Source organism: Pleurodeles waltl, chromosome 10 (genome assembly GCF_031143425.1).
Source record: "Pleurodeles waltl isolate 20211129_DDA chromosome 10, aPleWal1.hap1.20221129, whole genome shotgun sequence".
Taxonomy (NCBI): Eukaryota; Metazoa; Chordata; class Amphibia; order Caudata; family Salamandridae; genus Pleurodeles; species Pleurodeles waltl.
Window position 1 is genome coordinate 45,546,057 of NC_090449.1, and position 23,386 is coordinate 45,569,442.

Sequence of the window (23,386 nt, forward strand, 5' to 3'; positions counted from 1 at the left end):
GTCCACTTTAACGTGCAGAAAATTCCTCCTGGGCGCGCTCCTGTAGTCTTGCATGTTTTAGTCAACAGAAAGTCAGAATAGCGGGCGTCTGAGAGGAAAGAGAATCATTTTCGTAGGAACACGGTGAGGGGTTGGGAGTCACACAACTAATGGCCAACCTCTTTCATAAAATAGAATATGCTTGCCAGGATTCGTAAACACTTGTTGCATTCTGGGACTAGTAGTGTTAAGTGCTAGGACGGTGTAATTGGGTGCACGTGAGGTAGACGAACTTCAATGGTCGGAGGGAAGTGAGCGGAATAAAAAGCGGGCATACAGCCCGGTGCTCTCTGCTTGCTGAGAGAGGGGGCTGTGTTGGTCGAGGGAGAGCGCCAGGGTGAGTGCCTCTGCCCAAGGTCAGGTTATTTATTCATTCATTCATTCATTATTTTTTAATGAAAACCTCGGACCTTACACGGGGAATATATCAATATTTTTAAAAATTCATACGTTAGTTTTGGAAAAGTTCCCTGTAGTTCCATTTCAACTTCTTGCCATTATAAAGTGTGTGTGTTTATAAGACCCAGAAGTCTTTGCTCGGATAAACTGAGCTTTGTTTAACTCGACTTGCCGAATTGGCGGTTATTGTTTACTGGGTTCAGGTATAGTGCTATGGACGCTGACGCGCTGGGCTGGGGTTAGTCTGGCGGCTGCGATTTTATTGAGACGAATGTGACAGGTGGTTCGTTTGAGCCGGAGGGGGTCACAAGTACTCATTTATTGGTGATGGGTGTATGTTTTTTCCACATCAGATGTTAACCAGAGCAAGAGCGAAAAACGCACAAACCAGACAGCCGGGGGTGCGAAAGACGGAAAAACTGTCTCAAAGGGGGGAAAGCGCAGCTGTAGGAGTAAGAAACGGGCCGTGGTTGCCTGGAAGACTTTTAAAGAGGCACGCGGTCAATTTAAGACTGCTCAGCCTTGGGGTTTGCCAAACCGACCTTTATTTGCACCGGCCGCGCTCTTGGGAGCGGATGTTTTGGCACCGACAACCTTTCTTCTCAGCTTAAGCTCTACATACTTCTGAAATTGTATTATTGCAGTGTATATTAACCAGCAAAATCCGTACAACTTCTCCAATAATGTTGTCTCCTTAAACTGATGCAGAAAACATACTGAAATTGTGTTTTCACTCAAATTATAAGCCATCCTCCCTTCGCCTTCTCGATCGGGACTTTAAATGTGTACTGTCTATTTGGTGCGTATGTGTAGCTCACCCACCACTAACTTATTTGTATTCTGATAGATGCCATGTGCCATTAAAAACTCTGGACTACAAGGACCAGAATGCAACGGTTAACCCGTGCTGCATGGCCTACTTGTTTCCGTAACAGAACGTATTTTGGTCATTTCTACTGTTAGTATTCGGGTGGGCTGGAAATATCGACGCTGCGTTAACTACCCTGAGAGAACCGGGTCAATCAGGGCTCGTGTGCCGCTGTCAAAGCCGAAATGGCCTCTTCACAAGCACTGCATCTCGGAAAGCTTCTAGATGTCATTGGGGGCGTCATTTCATTTTAATCTTATTGTCCTAACTCCCCATGTACGTGAGTCAGTTAGCATGTATTACCATTACCGCCAAACCTAACTGGGAAATGCAGCAGCCAGTCTCATGTGGGAACGGCTGTTGTCGGCAGACAAAGGATTGACTGCCAGTCATGCCAAAGTTTGTGGATTTATTGTTCCATTATCACTTTTCTTCCAAAAGCGCGTGTAAACGTTCGGCCTGGGAATGCTCTCTTTTAAAGAGGTATAGTTGCCCGTCTGAGTGCGGGAGAGTAGGTCTCTCCAACTGACGTCAAAGGAGTTCCAAGGTCGCGTGATGCCCCTCTCACTACCCCCTGTACTTTTACTGCGAAGACGTCGGGCGCGCGGCTGTCCATTTATTAAAAAAAAAAAAAGAAATATATATGTATGTATATATATGTATGTATATATATGTATGTATATATATGTATGTATATATATATATGTATGTATATATATATATATATATATGTATATATATATATAATTTTTTTTTTTTTCTTTTTTTAAGAACGGTAAAATCCGGTTATGGTTTAACAGTTAATAAGATTCGACAATATATAAACAAAAAAGTAGGATGGAAAATGGTCTTTACTTGATGGTCCACATCAGTTCAAGTCTTGTATTTTAATGTTAAGAAAAGCAGTACTTCCAATTTTCCGTGGTGCGTGTGTCGGTTGCTTTCCATTCCATGTTTTGCGAGGTTTGTTCCGTTCTATAATTATAGTTTTGGCTTTACGTTGAGCTAGTACGGAACTATAAATGTAGAAAAAGATGAAGCTCCTGCCAGTGGTGTAGGAACAAGTTTCAGAGTTAGGGGAGGGGGCGGGGTGTTGTAAACGAGCCCCGCCCATTCAGCAGGAGAGTGGTAAGGGTGTAGTGGTATCTAGTGTTGCGTTTAGTAGCACCCTGTCACAAATACATTTCCCGAGCATGGGCTGATAGCACTCTGACGTTTCTACACAAACCGTTTTCCATCCCTTGAAATGGCCACTGAATTTGCCAAGACGTCCAATTTTACTGATAAAACGATACAATGCCTGAAAGTTGGCTTTCAGCGAATATTTATCACTTGCACACCAAGACGTGCCTTGCTTGTTTAAATCACACGTAAGAATTAAAAGAAGTGCTTCATTTGAGCTTTCCTAACTGCTATTGTTTAAAGGGTATCGTTCATTTATAGATATTCACATTTTTTTGTGCTAAAGACATCCTATAGCCGCCTGTCATTTTACACTCCCTGTGCCCAAAGAAGAGTCACATGGTTTAGTTCACAAATGTCTATTTTCAGTCAGAGTAAGGAAAGTGAATGCCAATTTCTGTGTTTAAAAAAAGAATAATGGGAAATGTCTGAAGACATAACCTGACGCTTGACTTCTGCCTTTGTATGCAGAGGAAATGAGACCAGCTCCAATGCCCATCTCTAGCTCATTGACCTTTTGAACATCCCATGCTAACTTTGGGGAGGGCAGCACCACAACTTTGTGTCTATGGATCCTGGACTAAACTGTGTTTGCATAGGAATGAGAAACTTGAAAATTTCATATACAGTTCTCATTTGATGCTTGATCAATTCCTACTTCTGCTTCTCTACACCAGGGCCATTGCTATCAATATTGCAACAGGTGTGGTGATACCGGGGCTGGAAATTTGAGTGCAGTGGTGTCTCTAGAAGTAGTTTGCACACATGGAGCAACCAATATAGCCTTATAGCCTGTCATACCAGGCTATAGCAGCCATTAAAGGTCTACTACTCCAGCGTAACGAGGGAGGGCACCTGTAGGAGGCTGGCCTGGCTTCTAGTGGGTACCTAGTGGTACTTACACCTTGTGCCAGGTCCAGTTATCCCTTATTACTAGACCCTCTGACACCACACCTCTCCCCTCTTTCATACTGTAATTTGCTTCCTCACTAAATACACCACTGAAATTTGTGATCTACTACATGACTTGACACCAAACCAGGTCTGCCTGACTCCCTTGTTGGTCCTTGCCCCTATCCCCCCCCACTGTTGCTTTTCTTTTTTTCTTTTTTCTACACCATTCCCTCTGGACCACATGTGCCAACTTACGTAGAAACATTGTAGACTTTGTCCACCTCCCCTTCATCTTTGAATCCAAAACCTTCATCCTCCTTGGTGACATCAGTTAACACCAATAGGACCTTGCTGATCCCGACCTGCCCATCTTGTTTTCTGCCTTTCAAGCCTGCTAAAGTGTTACGTGTGGCTCAACAAACCTGTCAGGCAGGACTTGACACTAGTGTAAACCAAATGCCCAAAGACCTCACCCTGCATGTTCTACTGACCTGGGAGGAGTGCTCTCTGCCCAGTCAGTTCAGCCTGTTGTGTGTTCCTAGGAGGAAATTCACACCTCTTCTCGAGCCGAGTACAGGCTCGGAATTGCTAGAGGACTAATGTAAATTTGCCTCCAAAAACTTCAATTAGCAAAATAGTAACTTTCTTAAAATTTCCTTTTGTTTCTGATTTAAGAAAGCAGACTACTCATTGAATTGGATTTTAATCAGCTATTAAAATCCAATTCAGCGGAGGAGTTGATGTTACGGAAATATTTGCTATGAACAAGCACTTTGTATGGTAAGCTCTCCCAATTAATCTCTCAACTAGGAACTGACGGTTCAGCATTTGAACTCTCCTGTGATCTCCTTCCCACCTATGAAATGTGTGTGTTGTGAGAGCGAATACTTTTTATTTTATTTTTTTTCACATCCAGAAGAAAGGTGTGAGAAAACAGGGCTGATTGCAGAGGCCCCCTAACTTTTTGCCCCCAGTTTCCACTTTATGCTGGTGTTTTCCTGACTCTGATGGTGCCCTGGGTACTGCTAACCAGTCCCAGGGCCTGTGCTCTGTGTAAAATGGATATGCAAATTAGGCTAATTATAATTGGCTAAGTTAAACTACCTATAAGTCCCTAGTATATGGTAGGGCATGTAGGTTTAGGGACCACAGCATAGGTGGTGCACACCTAGGTGCACTGCTGAGGTGCCCAGTGTCATTTTAAAGGCAGGCCTGCCTTGCTGGCTGCTTTTAAATTAAAGTTATATGCAAATTCGACTTTGGAATTAAAGGTACTTCCAAAGTCTTAAACTACCTTATTTTTACATATGTCACCCCTAAGGTGTGCCCTATGTGCCCCTAGGGCTGGGTGCCATGTAACTATAAGCAGGGACTTTATAAAAATAGATTTATAAGCCCTGGTGAGGTAAAAACAGCCAAATTCGTTTTTCCCTCATTGAAGTAAATGGCCTTCATAGGCTAGAATGGGCAGACTTTATTTTAAATTTTAAAGTCTCCTTAAATGTTGCATACCAAGAATTTGGTATCAAATTAATTGTTGTAATAAATCCTACAACTTCCAGTTGTTGGATTTAATATAACTTGTTGAGGTAAAAAGTTTAGACTTTACCTAAAAAGTTGCCAATTTCAGCTCTGCATTGTTTTTGCTGCTGTGCTCTGATTGGCCAGCCTGCAGCAGCTTCTGCCAGGCTGCCTTGATGAGGTGTGAAGTGGCCAGGCTTCCCACAAAGGAATGTGCTTGGGGGAGAGAATCTCCCCTCAGCAGATGGTGAGGCAGGAAGGGGGAGGGCGGCCAAACTGGTCTTCAAAGGCAGAGAAGGACATTTGGAGCACCCAGCAACACCCCCACATCCTGCAACCCCAGACAATTAGGTGCCCCCTTGATTAGATTAGGAGAGGGGTGTGTTTATGATTTTTAGCCACACCAGTGGGTGGGCTCAGCCAGATGTAACCTCCAAAAATCAGATTCAGCCATGTTGGATTTTTAGAGACTGTTGCCTTTTGGGATGGATTTTTGCCACACTTCCCAGGAAGTGGTCATCACAGGGGGACGACCCTGTCCCTGATTGGAGAACCAGGGCCCCCTTGCTTTTCACCCAGGAGCAAGGATAAAACTGGCAGACCTGCACCCACACCTCAGATCCCCTCCAGAATTCAACAAGAAAGGAACTAAAGAAGGACTGCCCTGCTGGACCCCTGGCCTGCACCTGGACCCTGCACTCAGAAGGACTGCACCAGCTGCACACTTGGGCTTCACCACAAGAAGGACTTTGCCTGGCTTCAACTGGTTCAAGGAGGGACTCCCTGTTTGCTACAGGTGAAAAATTGCTAACCAGAGTCCCCTGCACCAACTCCTGAAGAAAGCGACCAGCTGACCACTGTCCAGTGGCCAAAAAGGAGTTTGCGCCAGGTGCATTCTGGGAGTTGAAGTCCGCACCCCCCCCAAGGACCATCACAGAACTTCTGGACCCTTGGGGTGAGCTGTGGACCCCAAAAGAACCTTAAAAGAACATCTGGGTGAAGCCCCAGAAGTTTGGAAAAGATTTGAGAATTTTTGGAAAAAAGCTCCAGAGAGGGACCGACCCGCCGCGGAAATTCTAGCCGGCTTGCCTCAACCGCGACCCGGCCTGACTTCGTGGTTCGTCCCGGTAAAGAAAAACATCCAAAAAAGAGACTAAGTCCGAACGTAAAAAGTTGACCGGGACCTCCCAGCCATCGTATCCGAGAAGGGCTCCATGGACGTCGGATCAAGATCCAGGTTTACCCCGGTCGAAGGATTTTCATCTCGAAAAAACGACTAAGTCCGAAGGTAAAAGTCTCCACAGAGGAAACCCACATCGCGTATCCGGACAAGGGCTCCAGGAGGTCGGATTCAACTGGCAGGTTCGTCCCGGTGAAGAAAAACTTCAAAATAAAGACTAAGTCAGAAGGTAACTTTTTATCCGAGGCCTCCCACGACCTGTAGCCGAGCAGGGCTCCATCGCGGTTGGCCTGAAAGTTTGACTTTGCCCCGGTCGAGGTGCAACCAGATGACCCGATTGGCGCTTTTTGTTTCTCAGCGCTAGAAAAGTAATAATTCTTTAAAAATTCATATCTCCGGTTCCCCTGAACCGATTTTAATCGTTTTTGTGTCATTTTAAAGATAAAAATATAAACTATTTTTATAAATTGGTTTTGGATTTTTAAACTGTTTCCTGTGTTTTATTTAATTACTGTTTTGTGATATTTGAATGCTTTACACTTTGTCTCCTAAGTTAAGCCTTGACGCTCGATGCCAAGCTACCAAGGGTAGAGCTGGGATTAATTTACTGAGACCTAACTGTACCTATGTGGAGGTTAGTGGCTTGTTGCTAGGTGTAGGTACCTACCTGCCCTACCAATAACCCATTTTCCAACAAAAGGAAACTATTAAACTTTTGTCAAAGAGGAGGGACAAAATTTACCTTGTGTCTGGGGACCATGGCTGCTGTTATACTTGCAGAGATGAGCTGGGTCAATATGATAGAATATGTATAGTATTTTGGCCAGCTTCTGCAGACTGTAGGTATTTGTGCTAGGTCTCTGCTCATGAATGCTGGACCCGAAACAAGGCAGTGATCTGGTAGTCTAGATTTTAATGAGTCCATATTCAGAGTTCTGCATCTTCCTTTTGGATGACAAATCTCCTTGCTCACGCTGGTCTACATACCACAGAACATCATGTTAACAGAAAATCCTTTACTGACCGTTAACTCTGCAGGAATTTCAGTTATTTTCACCTCTTACTTTTCTGATGCTACTCTTGGAAATGGTGTGAATTGATGTTGGTGAACCTCTACAAAAAAATATTGATTGTGTGGACCTATACAGTAAGTGTTAAAAAAAAAAATGTCAGACTCCTACCTTGAAGGAAAAAGAAACCGTTTACTTTTATTCCCTCCATAGTTGTGCACTAGGCTTCTGATGCCGTCCTGCAACAGTTTTTTTTTTTTTTTTTTTTTTTTTTTTTATTGCTGTGGGTGCAGCCTGGCAGAGCCTGGAGACTGCGCCCTCAAGTGGTGGCATCTCCAAATGCTTGTTTAGCATCTGGGTAGGCTGTCATCAACTACGCTTGCTGCACCTTGTCCTCTACCAGCAGTGCAGACGGATACATCACTGATGGACTCATCTGCTACTGTGGCCCTTTGCACTCCTGATACCACAGGACTGGTGGTACTGTGCACGCAGCCTGTTCTGTGGGGGCTACTGGTGGCAAATCGTACTCCCCGTCAATGTTCCTTAACCACTTGATCTGTTTGTCCCTATGTGCACTGCACGCCCATGACTAACTTATTGCTGGGTGTGCACATTGTCTGCTGGGGTCCACGTTCTTTGTCCTGGATCAGTGTTCCTTGCGGCAGTGTCCCTCAGCCCTTCCTCCCACATGGAGGTAGACAAGACAATTGCAAGAAGTGACATATACTGTAGGGGAACCAAAGGGAGGTAACTTCCCCGTTTGTGTCACAGTGAAGACTGGAACATAACAAATGAGGCTTCAAATCCCACACAACCACAAATGTGAAGGGATGCTTCAAGAACACACTGGGAAGTTCGCTGAGCTACTAACCACCATTCTGGAATATAATCCTTGCTGGAACCCAAACTGGGAACTCTCTCCATGGATACTGGAAACTTGCAGGCTGACCATAAAAAGCTGAAATAGAAGGTTGATGAAAGTGAAAATACCATGACCATCCTATGCCACATGTTGAAGATGTACACTCTCAAAGGCCCTTCAAGACGAGGTTAATGAACTGTAGATGAGAGCTTATGATGTGCATGGACACGCACATCTGAATAACCTTTGCATTATCGGACTGCCAGTACAAGCTGAGAGCCCCAACATGGAAATCTTCCTGAAGAGTTGGCTGAGTGATCAACAAAATCATTAAATATATAATCCCAGTACCCTTGAATTTGAAAGGAGAGACAATTGCCCTTCAAGTATTACAAAAGAAACTGAAAATTACGGTGAAGCCCTGCATTAAGGATGGACACTAAACAGTAAATAGACAAAGTTCATAAAATGCTGGAGGTTTCAGAACACTGTAAAAAGGCCAACAACAAAAAAAAAAAAATATACTAAAGGAGATCTATGAAGCAAAATCTAAAGCTTTGAAATGTGGGGGACATATGCAAAAAGGAATTGGATGTTATTAATGAAGATAATCCAGTTATTCCAGCCTTGTATGGAATCCCAAAGACCAATGGCAATTTAGAGAATCCTCCTCTCCTCCCCATTATTTCATCTATTGGTGCCATTAAAGAACCTTGGTAATGGGATAAAGAAAAGTTTCCACATACTTTGACAAAGTATTACGCCTCATATTTCAGGGATGGGATCATATGACTTCATCTCGCTATAGTTTAAAATGAAGAATAATCCCCTGTTTGTGTGAAGTATGCCATATTTTATCGGCAGATGAAATTTGGGACATCTCATGCTGCAATATCTGTTGTACTTTCTCATGGAGTATTACGGGAGATAGCTGGAATAGGGTGCCACAGGTGCCTAAAGAATTAAGACTTTTGGACTATTGCTTTGAAATTACAATAACAGCACAGTAAATGGCCTCAAAGGTGTCTTAAAAAAAAAAAAAAAAAAAACTAGCTAAATTTACTAATCAATACATTGAGGCCTTTATAAGACCAGAAAACTGGTGATGACTTGTATATCATGAAAAGACAAGATACGTAGAGTTAACTCTTACATGGACATTGGGATTATACAAAAAAAATAAAAAATAGGCCACGGTAACTGGTTGTAAGAGAATAGTTGATGCTTTTTATTTGTTGTTGTTCCTCAGAAGTCATCCCGCTTTAATCACTTTGAGGTGGTATCTTCTCTGTGGAAATGGTGTATGGATGTTACATATAAAGAGGGTAACTATACAGAGCCCTTGATGCAAGAAAGCATGGACCTCCTGGGATTCGCGAGAGTGAAGTATGAGGAGCGAGTTACTGGTGGTTTCTTTTCTTGGTGTTGTCTCACTGGCTTTCTTTATTGGTATCATATGTTTCACAGCACCCGTTAGAAGGTATAGGAATTTAGGTATGAGGGTCTCTAGTGGTTCTGTCTTTTGAAATTAACAGTACACTGGTATGCGGCCCGTCCTCTGGAAAATGTGAGCTTTAGGGCAAGGGTTCTTTATTTAAAAAAAAAAGTGTGTGTGTGTGTATATATATATATATATATATTTTATTGTCCTGGCCAGATGTATAGATAACTCATGTACCATAGTTTTTTTTTTTTTTTTTTTTTTTTTTTTTTTACAAGCCCCAATTTGTCGACCTGAGATGACCCTAACCAAAGTTTGGTGCTGAGGAAGGTGGATACAGAATAACTTATCTGCTGAAATGTGTGGCAACTATTTTAATGTGTTAACCCAGCCCGCAACACTATAATGACTGAGGAAAAAAATAGAACTATTTCCGTTGCATTTCCCTGTATAAAGGTTGTGGCTGGGTCTTGTAGGGGGTTATGCTAGTGAGAATGTATGAGGATGAGTCCAGGAGTGAGTGGACTGACAAAGTGGGGCAGATTAAAATACATGTGGCTTTGTTGTGATACATTGTACTGTCACTTTTTATGGAACTTGGGGCCAGATGTACACCGAATTTTGTGACTCATTTTCTCACACCGTTTGCGATTCCCAATGGGGTTGCAAATGACCTACCTCATTAATATTCATGATGGGTTCCAATTTGCGATCCCATTCGGAATGGCTGTGTTCACAGGCATGGTGGCTGCATCCCTGTGACTGCTTTTTAAATAAAGCAGCTTTTTAAAAAAAAAAATCTTCACATCCATTCACAAAGGGGAACAGGTCCCATGGGACACCTTCCTATTTGCGAGTGGGCTATCACCAACTTGAAATTGGTAACTGCAATTGTTTTGTGACCCCAATTGAAGTCACAAGATAATCGGACACCCCCCCCCCCGACTCGCAATTAGGGAGGGACACCTTTGCATCCTCCTTCCTAATAGCAAGTCACCATCCCTATTTTGCGAGTCGGTATTTGCATGTTGGCTCACAAAATAGGGATTGTACATTCGGAAAGGATATCGTGCGTCCCTAAAAGGCGAAATTCACCTTTTGCGACCTCATAATCGTGTTGTACATCAGGCTCTTAATGTTTAACTTATTGTCTGCTCATGATTTGATTTGAGCCATGTAAAAATATTTTGATATGCCAAAAATGAAATGGTGTGTGTGTGTGTGTATATGTGTGTGTGTGTGTATGTATGTGTGTGTGTATATATATATATATATATATATATATATACATTATATAAGCCATAAATTAATGTAAAAATAATTTTTCCACATGTCTGAACTGTTTCAGTCCGGCAATTGTGAATTAAGTTCATAATTGAAGAAATACACGTCAAGTGGGATGTTGTGTTTTGTTGGTTTCCAGTGTACCCATGATCCCAGACCTCAAATCATACAAGGGAGGTGTAATCCAGTTTTTATGGATTGGCTGGTTCACACAGTGCAGGGACGCAAACACTAACTTCTCAATGGAGCAGGCCTATAGGGCCCTGAGCAGGATTGCCCCCCCCCCCCCCCCTCCCCCTCAAATCGATTGTGGCACAGCTGGTTAACTATCGAGACGGACACCACATACTTCAGTTGTATTGAACAAAATGCCCCTGGCACATGGAAAATGGGAAGGTCACCATATTGTCCTATTATATTTCAGACGTCCAAAAATTAATGGTTTTCTTTTTTTCAAGGGAAAACAATGCTTCATAGTTTAATGTACACTACACACTGATGTTCTTGCCAAACCTAAGATCATGCATCAGGACATACTATGCTTGCCTCTCCATATGGTGGCCTAGGCCTGGCTAGAGAGCGAGGTGACTCTTCCTCTGAGGAGCATAGAGGAGATACTGACTGCTGGTGCACCATCTGCAGTGGCTGCAGCCCCCACACAATTGAGGAACTGGGCCACCCAGAGAACAAACTGCCAGGGAATGAGCACTGATGGTGGCAGAGGTGGAACAGCAAACTAGTTTGTCCCCAGGGTTTGCATTAGTGCGAGACACACCGGGTGACTACATAAACTCTGATCTGGGAGACTTGATCTCTGGGGTGGCCCAGAACAGGCCCCAATGATTGAAGACTGTTTTCCACTGATTAATACTCGCTACGTCTAACTCAAGGGGTGGGTGAAGCGGGGGGGGATGGGAGATTAATGCAGTGACATGGTATTCTTTTCTTTCCATGACTGTTGCCTTTGAGTCATTCTGGTCCTTGCATATTGTTGATGGTGACGTTCTATTATGCCCAGACATGCCCTTACCTACTTTGCTGTGACCAGGGGAGACCGACATTGGAGCAGTACAGTGCCATTGGCCGAGTGCTCATTGGTGCATTTTATTTTGGGAGTTGGATTGGTTCACTAGTTTGTTTCTGTTGTGTTCATTCCTTTCCAGTGTCAATCCTTGGTTTAAAGATGCAGGGGTAGAGTAGTGCTGTAATCGGGTTAGGGGTCTTGGGGAGGTAGCTGTTTGCAGGGGTAAACTTGCAGTACATGAATTATGGGAGACACCACTAACTCTAGCAAGCCTTGCTACAACATCTTAGGTGGCATGTTGTGTGGATGTAATCCCTTGGTTACTGGTTGCACTCTATGCTCCTAACACAAAACAAGGCCACTTTCTGGATGCCCTCGCACCCTCCCTCATAAATGTATTTGCTCCTTGTATATGTGATGGGGGGGGGTCTTCAACAATAGTGTTCCTGACACAAATCTGGATAGAGCTACCCATCCGGCTATACCCACATGTCTCCCCATGGAGCCTTCCGATCAGAGTATGTAAGCCATTACTTTCAAGTCCACGCAGGCACTGCCTTGGATGCCTTTCTTGAATGGGAAGTCTTCAACGAGGTCTTAAGTGGGCCGTTGATCAAATCTATACATGGGAAAATATTGGTGCTATGCAGGGAGCTACTGCCACTAGAAGGAGACAAACATGCCCTAGAGATCACATCTGTGTACCATGCTCACCCCCGCCACCTTGTTTACATGGCATAGCTGGACTGTAAAGCTGCCTTGACCCAGCTATGCATCCTAGACTATAGGTAATACGCATCCTGGTACCCTTCTGAGGGTGACAAGGCAGGGTGCTTTCTTTCATGGCTTCTGCAATCTGAGACCCTCTAGTACCCCAATAGCCACATTGCAGCATCTGCAGTGAACTAATGAAATCTCTGATTGCGAACAAGTTATTTTGCTTATACTTTAGTAGGCTATCTGCTACTTCTGGGGAGACGAGGACCCTTGCATTGTAGGTTACTTAGATGCTCTATTCCTGCTGGTGATGTTCCACTTCCAGCTTGTGGAACTAGACGCTGCAAATGGTGGTGCAGTAGGTACACTTAGCTATCAAACAAATGGCGAGGGGTAAGAACCCCGGTATGAATGGGCCTCATGTGGAATTGTATGCCACATTTCCCAAAAACTAGCACCTAGACTTTTGCAGGTGTATGAGTCACTGCAGGCAGAGGGATGGGTCCCTGATCCAAAGGGGTCAATACTTATGATCTTTCTAAAACCTGACAGAGACCCATGGTTGGTGTACTGGTATCATCCTTTATCTATCTTGAACTTGGACTCTAAGATATAATGGATAAAATTCTGCCCAATCAACTAGTCCCTGTATCACAGATGCTGTTGGATACAGCGGAGAAGGGTAATTTCCCTTGGAGGAATTCCTTCTTAAATCTCTAGCCCCTATTCATTCGTGGTCTGGTCATGGCTCTCTGGGACATCCTTGTGGGTGGCATCCCTTGAGCTGAAAACGACTTTGATACCCAGGAGTGGTTGTACCTATTCGCAGTGCTCTGCAGGCTGGGGTGGGTGTAGTTCTTATCCCTGGTTAAGCTTTTTTACTCTACCCTGGTGGCCAGAGTAAAAACGGGCAACGTAGTGTTAGAACACATACCATTGGCTAGAGGTAGGCGTCTGCAGCGCCATCTCTCCTATTTGCATTTTTTGTAATGGGAGTCCCTTAAATGTGCTATTCGCCAAGAGACCAGACTGGGGCATACAGGTGGATAGTAGATGGCACGTGGTGTCCCTGTATTCAGATGATGTCCTGATTTACTGTCATGAGGACAGGCAACATAACTCATTCAGTTACCCTATTGGAAGACTTTGGCAAGGTTTCCAGAACAGAGTGCGATAAGTCTTGCCTCTTTCTTCCCCCACCCCCCTTTCCCCATTGACAATGCACAATATTACAGAACACCCCCTTCCCTTGGCAATTCAACAACAAACAGATATTTGAGGGTCTCCATCTACCACTCCAAAAGAGACTTGATAGCTGGTAATTTGGGGTGAGCACTGCTACGAGGACCTCAACTTTTTTTTTTTTTTTTTTTTTTTTTTGAATGGGGATCTCCCATAGTGTGGATCATAATTTCCCTGCCCCCCCCCCGCCTCCTCCTCTTTTACTATGCTTACTATCCTTCTTTTTCAGCGATCCCTGGGAAGGTGTGGTGTGTTTTTGTTTTGTCTCCTCATTTTCCTATGCCAATTGATCACCTGGATATAGGGTGCATGCAGACGGAATGGCTGTTTCCGATTTCTACGCCCCTCCGACAGTGGATTGGGGGGCCCTCAAAGAATAAGCACTCTAGTGCCCCCCCCGGGAAATTGGTTCCCCTGTCCCACAAGCTTAAGATATTTTGAAATGGGTACTGGGATCAACTCAGGTGGGGGCTTGTATCCAGTGGATTGTACTTGTGTGTGGAAATAGTGTTGGAAGGGTTTACTCTTGAATGTGGGGGACATCTCATACTCCTATTATGGGCTTCACCTGCTGCAGGGAATTCTGATCCCTTCGCTTTCTTTATCCTTGGACAGAAGTGGGGTTCATCAAATGATGATGGGAGGGGAGGAAACTTGTTCAGAGTGATAGCTCAAAACGTTTCATGGCTTAATGGATAACATGGGGCTTACCTCAGCCCCCGCCTCCACAAGTGGCTTTTTCCCGTACTCTGCTTTGACCCAGCGCTCCCTACTCTGGAACAGGACACAGAATGCCCCTACAGCTTCTCGCATGTTAGACTTTGCAGGTATATGGAAGGCCAGGAGGGGGGTGACGTCTTAGCATACAGGAGGGCTGCGCCTCCCTGGAAAGGTTAATGGGAGGTCGATGTAGGTTACAAACTGATAGAAGCCCAGTGGAAACAATGAAGGAGTTACCTCCAACACATGCCTCAAACCTATCCAGTTTAACTACCTACACTGTATGTTCTTAACCCACGCACAGATAACCCACATGTTCCCAGGTGCCAACCACACATGCCAGAGGTGCGCAGGGGAGGATACCGACTTCTACCATATGTTGTGGCTATGCTTGACAATTGCAGTGTATTGGGTTGCAGTGACTGCACATTTAATAAAGTTAGCAGCAGATACCTGCAGAGGTCGCACAATGCCTATAGGTCTGAAAAAGCACACAAAATCCACCAAAACATGCACAGATTCCTGGACCTTGACTTTCTACTTGCCAAACGATGAACAGCGATGTCCTGGTTCACAGGAGTGCAGTAGGAGTAGTACATGAGGGAGGTTGAGCCCAAATCCGATGAAAGGCCACACTGACCCATGACGGGTGAAACCTATCTACTAGTGCTGTGACTTTGGGGTCTTTTATCAGTAGTATGTTAGTGAAGCAAACCCCAAGGTCCAGCCTCACAACGTCCCTAGTACCACTTTCTGATGCATTGGGTTACCCTTAATGGCCAGTGGCACAGGCTGCCTCTCCCTGCTCACCAGCTCACTCTGTGTTGGTTATGGGTGGGACCTAGCTGGCTTTTTTCTGTTTTTATAAACTTGTTTACCTTTTTTTAACCCCACCATCCCCAGTTTACCACGATAATGTTGTATTGTGACAATGGGCTGTACCTCTACCCCCCTGCTGAATATAGGTTGTATTGTGAAGCTACCTTAAAGTTCTTAAACTCAAAGAACTACTGTGGGGAGGAAAAAAGCCTGGGCGACAACAGTTTACAGCAGTCTCCATTACTTTTTGATGGAAATAAGCCTAAATCATGATTCTTCCCTGGAGCATCATTCTCCGCATTGGGACTTCATTAATTTCTGCTTCGAGTCTCTAACTGCCCATGACACACTAAACCACATTTTCCTGCCTTTGGGAGCAGAGGAGAATCTTTTAATAATGCCTTCGATGTGAAAAGGAGCAGAATTTGAAACTACAGGAATCTATATCGGAGTCCTCCTGCACATGCCTCCTTTTATCATGGTTTTCTGGTAGCCACCAGGATATTTCAGATGGCTCTTTTGAAAACCACCAACATTATTGCACACTTTTCCTTTACCGGATGCACTTGAAGTTTAGCAACCTATACTTTATCTTGTGGTGGCACCGCATGATGGATGCAGGTGAAGTAATGTATGCTCATCCTGTTTAGTATCATAGTGCTAAAAAAAAGTGTGCCATACGCGTGCCCATTGGCAATCACTATCTGTGTATCTAGTAGTAGATCTGCTTGGATATGGAGGAGCTCCACCCTGCTGCTAATACGCCATGTTTGATCTAATTCTTTTACCAGTGCAGGGATACTTGAGCACAGGGTAGGCCCTAAGCCATGTTTCCACTTCCACTTCAGTCTATGGCACAATGTGCTGCAGTCCGCGTGGCACTTTACCATCTTAACCCTGGGCACACCATTTTTCCTACATTCTAGAGGCTTACAGGCAAGTTACATGAACCAATTAGGAATATGCCATTTTAACCATGTTTACATGGGCAGCACAGGCACTTTGCTCCTGGTTATAAGAGGTTAAGTGCACACAGTTCGAAAACCAGCGGAGCAGGTGGGACTTGACCTAGGGGACGTCCTACAAAAGATGGTCATTTCTTACACTCACAGATCAATAAAATGAGTTTTTCAGCATCATGGTGCTAAAATCTTGAGGTGGGCACTGCATGATGTGTGAGTGAAGTCATCCATGCTTATCCTGTTGCATCTTGTTCTTTATCATCCTAGTGCTAAACTGGGCACAGTTGGCATGTCCGGTGGTGGTCCCCCATCAGTGTATCCTATAGTAGGTCTGCTTGAATATGGAATTGCGTCGCCCTGCTGCTAATCCTCCAAGTTTACTCCAGTTCCTTTAGCAGGGCAGGGCTACTGGAGCTGCAGCTCAGCTGGTGCCACAACCCCACGGATATGTATCCTCTAGAACCTGGATAAGCACATTCTAAAGGACTAATAAACTAAGTGATTATTCCTACCCAGGGGAAAAGGTTGGAACTGTTTTTTTTGTTTTGTTTTTAATCGACTGCAAGTTGATGTGCCAAATGGTTTCCACTTCCTGAGTAACACCTGGCAGGCATAAGAGATATGGTAGTAATGCCGTCTTGCAGCAGATGAGTAACCATAGAAATGCAGTAACGCAGTCCAATATAAAGCTAGCTCCTTACTAGTGAATGTGGCTTAGTGTCACACTTTTCTGTGCGCTTATGGGAGACTGACTCCTATTTGGGGCTGGTAGCTGAATGTGGAGACAGTTGCAGAAATGCATATGATAGACCTTGCGTGGATTGCTATGTTTCCCAGACCCTGCCTCACTTGGTTTCTCCTAATAGGTATTTGCTGTACTTTCATGGCCCCGGTTCTTCTACAAATTATCTGTATTGTATTAAACCATTTTGCGCTATAGAGAGAAATGTTAATTGGGTGCTGGAGATAGTTGAATAAACCTCTCTAGCCCCTTAAGTTCTTTTCTAATATAAAGAATAAGTAATGGGACTAGCTCTTACAGAAGTATAACCGCTTAACTCTGAGGAAGAGGTTGTTGGTCATTGATTTGCAGTTGTGGTGTTTGGGTTGGAGGACTGATTTCTGACTTTATAAAAGAGGCTGTGACCTGGCAAACTGGGTGAGGAAGTGGAGGGTCTAGCCACTAGCAGCAAACAGGTCGTGGAACAAAAGTACAACTAATGGACTTTTTTGCGGCAAGTTGTAGTCTAGTGGCCTTGAGATGGTAATGTGGATTGGCCTAGTGGCAACAGTTCAGTCTTGTAAGGGTGGGATTGTTGGTAGTTGTGTTGGTACTGTCATTGGTATTGCTGACGGGGGCAATGAGTGGTGTAGGCTGCAGTGGCTTCTCAGAAGGGGCCCTAGCATGCATGGTGTTAGACCTGTCAGCCTTAGGGTGGTCTTCCCACTGGCATAACAAAGTCCCCAGTGTTGCTGGGGGGCCCCAGAGCTCCAGGGACCCCCTCTGCACAGTACACTGTGCATGGGTGGCAGGCTCCTGACAGGGTCTGGGGGGAGGGCCCCTCCCCCTCCAGGAACTTCGATGAGGGCCCCCTCAAGTTCATTATGCCCCTTTCCCAAACCTTATCCTCTTTTTTTTGCAGATCTCGTTCTTGCTGGTATTACGGCTCTGCGCACTTTACCATAGCTAACTAGTGCTATAGTGCATGTCTCCCTAGTTCAAACACTGTCATAGGTTTTGAGTTTCTCTGTATATTGTATGGAGCAATGTATTGTGTGTGAGTTTTTTTTTTTTTCCCCCCCAGAAACAATTCAGTATTGTATCACCTTGAATTGAAGCATTTGTTCATCTAAGAAATTTACGCTTAGTGAATTGTCATATCATAAATATGCTATCTTGAGGATATGTTGTAAATAAGGGGTTGCATAACATTGACATAAGTGACTTCAAGAGTTTTAAAGAGCTGGTACTGGAATGTGTAATGTGAAATGTGGGGATGGTGAGCATGAGAAGTAATTTTTCTTAAATGTATTTGGGGGATTGGGCACTCTGGAATACATTAGTGTTTGAATGGACTATAACTTTAATTGATTTTTACTGTGTATTAAACCTTTAAATTAACAAAATAGTATTGTTGTGCCCATCATTTTGAGTTGGTAATTGTTACTCATGACTTTGTGAGCAAATCTTTGGAGATGGGTTGTTTTTCTTTGTGTGTGGAACATTCCCTGTCCCACTCCAATATCTGGTGTTCTTGTGTGTGTGTGGTGTGTTTTTCTCCCCCCCCCCCCCTCTGTGGTAAGCTCCCTCTGTTTTTCAACACCTGTGTTTAAATACTGGACCTCTGTAAACCATCACTTCAGTACGCTTCTGGACCTTGGGATATTCTGCCAGGAAGGACTGCTCTGCTGCTACAAGGACTGTATCTGCTGGACTGCTGCTCGAAAGGAACTTCTACCATGCAGGACTGACCTACTGCCCCCTTGCTTGGGTGCAAAGGACTGGACCTACATCCCTTGAAGCCAGAACCCCAGTGAACCAAGGGCTGGTTGGCTGGTCTCCTGACTTGATCCTCTGGGACAGAAGGCTCCAACTACCTTGCACCTGCATCTGGACTCTGCCATTTGAGTATAACTTGACAAGTGGTGCAGCTGCCCCCTGTCCTTGACCCTTGGAAGTGGGCCTAAGGTGTCCTGACAGCCACAGTTGGTTCAGCAGAACTGACTTATCTCTACAGTGCAACCTCAAGCATAACTGATGTTTGTCTGCTGGTGCATGGTTTGGGCCTGTTGCAAAGACCTGCATCGCTGCCGCAGCCCACATCTCCTTCAGAATTGCTGTTGCATGGCACATCAGTACAGTCCCTCATTTCTCATCAACTGCAGCCTTGATGTCAGACTCTGCATCACTGCCTCACATCTGCATTAAACCAACTCATTACTTCAGCTGTGCAATGCATCCTCGGTTCTAGACTATGCATCGTAAGACCTCATTGACTGGATCTTTGATGCAACATTAACTCGCACCACAGCCTCACTGCATCTCTAAATGATGCATTGATTTTTGCTGCATGATGCTTCTTCCCTGATCCTTGCAACCCTCCCCAAACGTGAATTTGTTCAGCAGGCCTAACTAGGTACCTGTAGCCAGTACACACTGCAGTTCGGTCAGCCTGAACTTGTGATTTAGTCATGGTCTGGCACCACCAGATGAACACAATTAGCACTTTATGCCTTTTGGTGCTATTTTGACTAAAATCTTTAAATTGAATACCACTGGTTCTACTGATTGGGGGGGGGGGGGGGGGGGGGTGTGTGTGTGTGTGTGTGTGTGTGTGTGTGTGTGTGTGTGTGTGTTTTTTTTTTTTTTTTTTTTTTTTTTTTTGTATACTTGTTTTATTAAATAACTCTATTTTTCTAATTCTGGACTCCCTTTGTAGTGTCTTAACGGTTTTGTTTTTACAAATTACCTCAGAGTTAAGTCTGATTGCTCTGTGCCAAGCTACCTGAGGGCTGAGCACAGGTTAATTTAGGGTTGGCTTGTGTCTTCACCCTGAGGAGAATTGTAGTTGCTGCTTGAACGGCTTTGCCCTCCCTGAACTAGTAACCTAATTTCTTCCACATATTATTTATTTACCTATTCAAACAAATTAAGCATGGAGCAGATTTTATGCTTGAGGGAGGTAAAGTCCCTCTTGGGGTGGGGGAGAACTGGGAAAATCTAGGTATGAAATATTTTCTAGATCGCTCCATCTCTCAACAGTGCAGTTTCTGGATGATAATTTAATTGTTAATGATTTGTGAAAAGGTTAAGAATTCATGTTTGACATCATTGGTGCTCTTATTTGAGGAGAAAACCCAGTTGATGAATCTTGAATTTGTTTCACAGGGCTCTGCAAAGGGGGGCTTGCAGTTGAGGGACACCATCAAACATCAAAATGGTATGTAAAATTTTTCTCATTTCCCACCCTTCCTGTTTCTCAAGCCAGAAAACAGACTCTAGGTTAATTGTGGAGTTCCTCACCAAGTGCATCTAGCTAATGGTTTGTTTCAGATCATCTCCTGCTTTTTCCTAGGTGGGCATGTACATCTGCAAATGTTCACCCCTTATACAAGTCAGATGTTTTTGACTCCCTTCAAATGTGCTTCTATGGAGTTTGTCATTTTCCTCCCCCTCGACTTTCTTCACTTGTTTTTTGCTAGTTTTCTATATAACAAAAATAGTGTAGTTGTCTTAATCTTTCAGAATTGCTTGCTCTGCAAGCATCATCTCATTACCATGGTGGGTCAATGAGCACTTGAGGAAAGCATCTCCCTCACTTTGCAAATGCCATAATAGTGTTTTCTTGCACCTGTGATGATGGGACCTTCCTTGCTGCATTTCCTGTACACTGTGAAAGATCTGGTCACACCTGGTATGCCTTGGTAGTGTTGATACAACTGTTAAGCAAATGGTTCCAGTTTTATCTCTGGCCCAGTGCTTTCTCAATTAAATGAAAGAAAACACTGTAAAAAAATGCTGCAAACCAGCAAAACACTTGCTGGAGCTGGGGAAAACGGGGCTGGGCTGCATTCATTGTTTATGCCCTGGGGAGCCCACACTCAGCACCCTCCCCTTCATGAATACAGTGCAGAGATGCCTCCTCTCCCAGAGCCTTAAAGGGTCCTGAACAGCCATGGTGGTGGGGGTCTCCAGGGCCTAACGAGGCTTGTGGACGGCCCACCCCCGCCAAATCCGTGGCTCTGGGAGGGATGGTATCCCAGGGCTAAAATGTAACAAAAAGGGGTGACCATATTTGAATTTCCTGCCAACTAAAAGCAAACACAAAGTTCTCTCAGCGGGTGGGAGCTTTAAAAATGCTCCCACCTGCTGGTAGTGGACTACTACTGATCAGTTTTCCTGCCCACACTGATGGAGGACAAGGAAACTGATCAAATATTTCTGCCACCCAGCTGGACCAGCATTAGGAGCTGCGTCCTGTGGATGCTAGCTCCTGCTGCATGCATTGAACTGGCTTGAGGCCACAGGGGCTCACTAGTGGCCCCAAATGAGAGTATGGTTGGTGCCCTGTGTGGGCATCAGGGCAGTCCCTTAACAGTGCAGGGCCCAAGAGATGGGTCCCCATGGCCAATAACTGCTCAGGCAGGGGATCTGCACACTATCCTCCTTTATTTTTAGGAACAGCCCTGGTGGTGGGGTGTCCAGGGCCTAACAAGACTTGTGGAGGGACAACACCTCCCCCCCCCCCCCCCCCTATATAAATCTGTGTCTCTGGGGGGGGGGATGGTATCCCTGGGTTGTTAACACTTAAGGAGAGATTCAAAAGGTGTGGGTTTGTGTTTACGTATGATAATTAACTATTGCTTTTAGATGAAAAAACAAACCCTAGAAATTCACTGAAATAACTTTAGGTTATGTTATAGTTAGGTGAATAAGTCCATGATAACATTCATGTTTTGAACAAAAAAAACACAGAAAATCTCCAGGTTGAGAGCTAGCTTTAATTTGGGTCCCTGCCATGCACTGCTTATGACCTCACATATTACATCACTCATGACATGTTCTGGGACATCTTTTGACATCACTGACCCATCCAACTTTTTTTTTTTTTTGTACACATTGCTCTATAAATAGGTATAGCATTAGATGCCTGAAAGTAAGAACTATAATGGCTTAGGAAAATTGGGCATCATTAATGTCTCACTGAAACAACTCCATTAGGTGGAGAAAGAATAGGTTATGTGCCACATTGACCCTATACCACACACTTCACAGGTAGTGTAGTTCACATTAACAATCCATGTAAGATATTAGGGAAACCCACAATGCATACGGTGTTCAATTTGTATACAAATGTTCACAGAACAGTTCTGAAAATAATACCTTACGAACAGAGTTTCTGTATCAAACCTCTGACAGTCACTGAACCTATATTGAGAAGTTGATTTTAGTAGTAAAGTGGTTAATATAAACAGTGTTCTCTCTATGGCGATAGTTTACCCTGTACTACAGTTTGCAGCCTGTGAAACTCCCATAAAAAATACACTACAGAGAGTTGAAAAGTATCTGCTAAGAACAGTGTACACTTGATGCAAGCTCTTGCCAATAAGACACTATTAACTTAAAATAAGCTACTTTTAAAGGTGCTAAAGATTATTCTACCTGCAGCCTTCATACTGTGGTAAACTTTAAATTGTCTGTCTACTGAAGCAAAACAAGCACGTGTACATGTGCTTAATACCTAGTGCATACATTCTTCTATGTTACATAAAATTGTCATGGCGAGATGATTCTGCCTTAGAAATCGAAGCTGCTTACAACACGTAGGCCTCGTGATCCTGGTGGTACGAAGACTGCCAGAGCTACGGTGGCAGTCTCATGCCAACGGGCCGGTGGTGTAGACCACCACATTGTGTGGTGGATTGGTCTCTGCCAACTGCCCGCTTATACCACCAGGGCAGTTGGATGGCCGGAGATTAGCATCTCTGACCCAGTGGTCCACTGAGGACCGCTGGTGGCATCACGAGTCACCTTTCCACCAGGGTTTCTGCGGCGGTAGCACCGCGGCTAAAATCCTGGCGGAAAGGCTACCGGTGACAGGAAATTTGTTTCCTGTCACAGGTAGATGACCCCCCCCCCCCCCGCCTTCTATCCCAACACCACCTACCCCTTGGCATACACGCACCCCACATACTCATTCACAAAGACTGACTTACACACATTCACTTACATGCATTCAGACAATCCAACACGCACTCACTTCAACAGTTGCACACGCATTCAAACTCGCACACGCATTCACACTTACATTCACACACATAGACAATACCCACTCGCACACAACACCCTCCCCTGTTGGATGATTGACTTGCCTTGTCCGGTGAGGAGATCATCCAGCGGGGAACAGGAACAGGCGCTTCGAATGCCGGCAGCACCCTGCCATCCGGACACTGCTAGGCTGTATTACAGATTGTAATACGGCTGGTAGAGTCCTTTTGGTGGGGCGAGTGGTGGAACCGTCCCTGCGCCTCTGACTGCCAGCATGACTACTGCAGGAGTTCCGCTTAAATTGTGGCGGAAATCCTTCAGTACTCGTAACATGGCGGTCAGAAGACCACCAGTGCTGGTGGTCTTCTGGCACCCGTGGTTTTGGCAGTCTGACCAGACCGCCAACGTCATAATGAGTGCCTCCGTATGTTGAATGTAGAATTTTTGCCC

The 23,386-nt window shown here is 44.5% G+C and overlaps 1 protein-coding gene across 5 annotated transcripts in view; it reads left to right on the top strand.

The window, feature by feature from the left end:
• Window positions 1–247: 247 nt before the first annotated feature.
• LOC138260694 (uncharacterized) overlaps window positions 248–23,386 on the top strand; it is a 34,041-nt gene continuing 10,902 nt past the window's right edge. The window contains exons 1-2 of one of the 5 annotated variants that reach the window (XM_069209191.1): window positions 248–395; window positions 20,057–20,108. In XM_069209191.1, the coding sequence (XP_069065292.1) occupies window positions 20,106–20,108 (3 nt within the window). In that variant the 5' untranslated portion in view covers window positions 248–395; window positions 20,057–20,105. The remainder of the gene's footprint in view (window positions 396–20,056; window positions 20,109–23,386) is intronic. The other 4 variants (XM_069209192.1, XM_069209195.1, XM_069209194.1 and 1 more) reach the window with 4 other exon arrangements.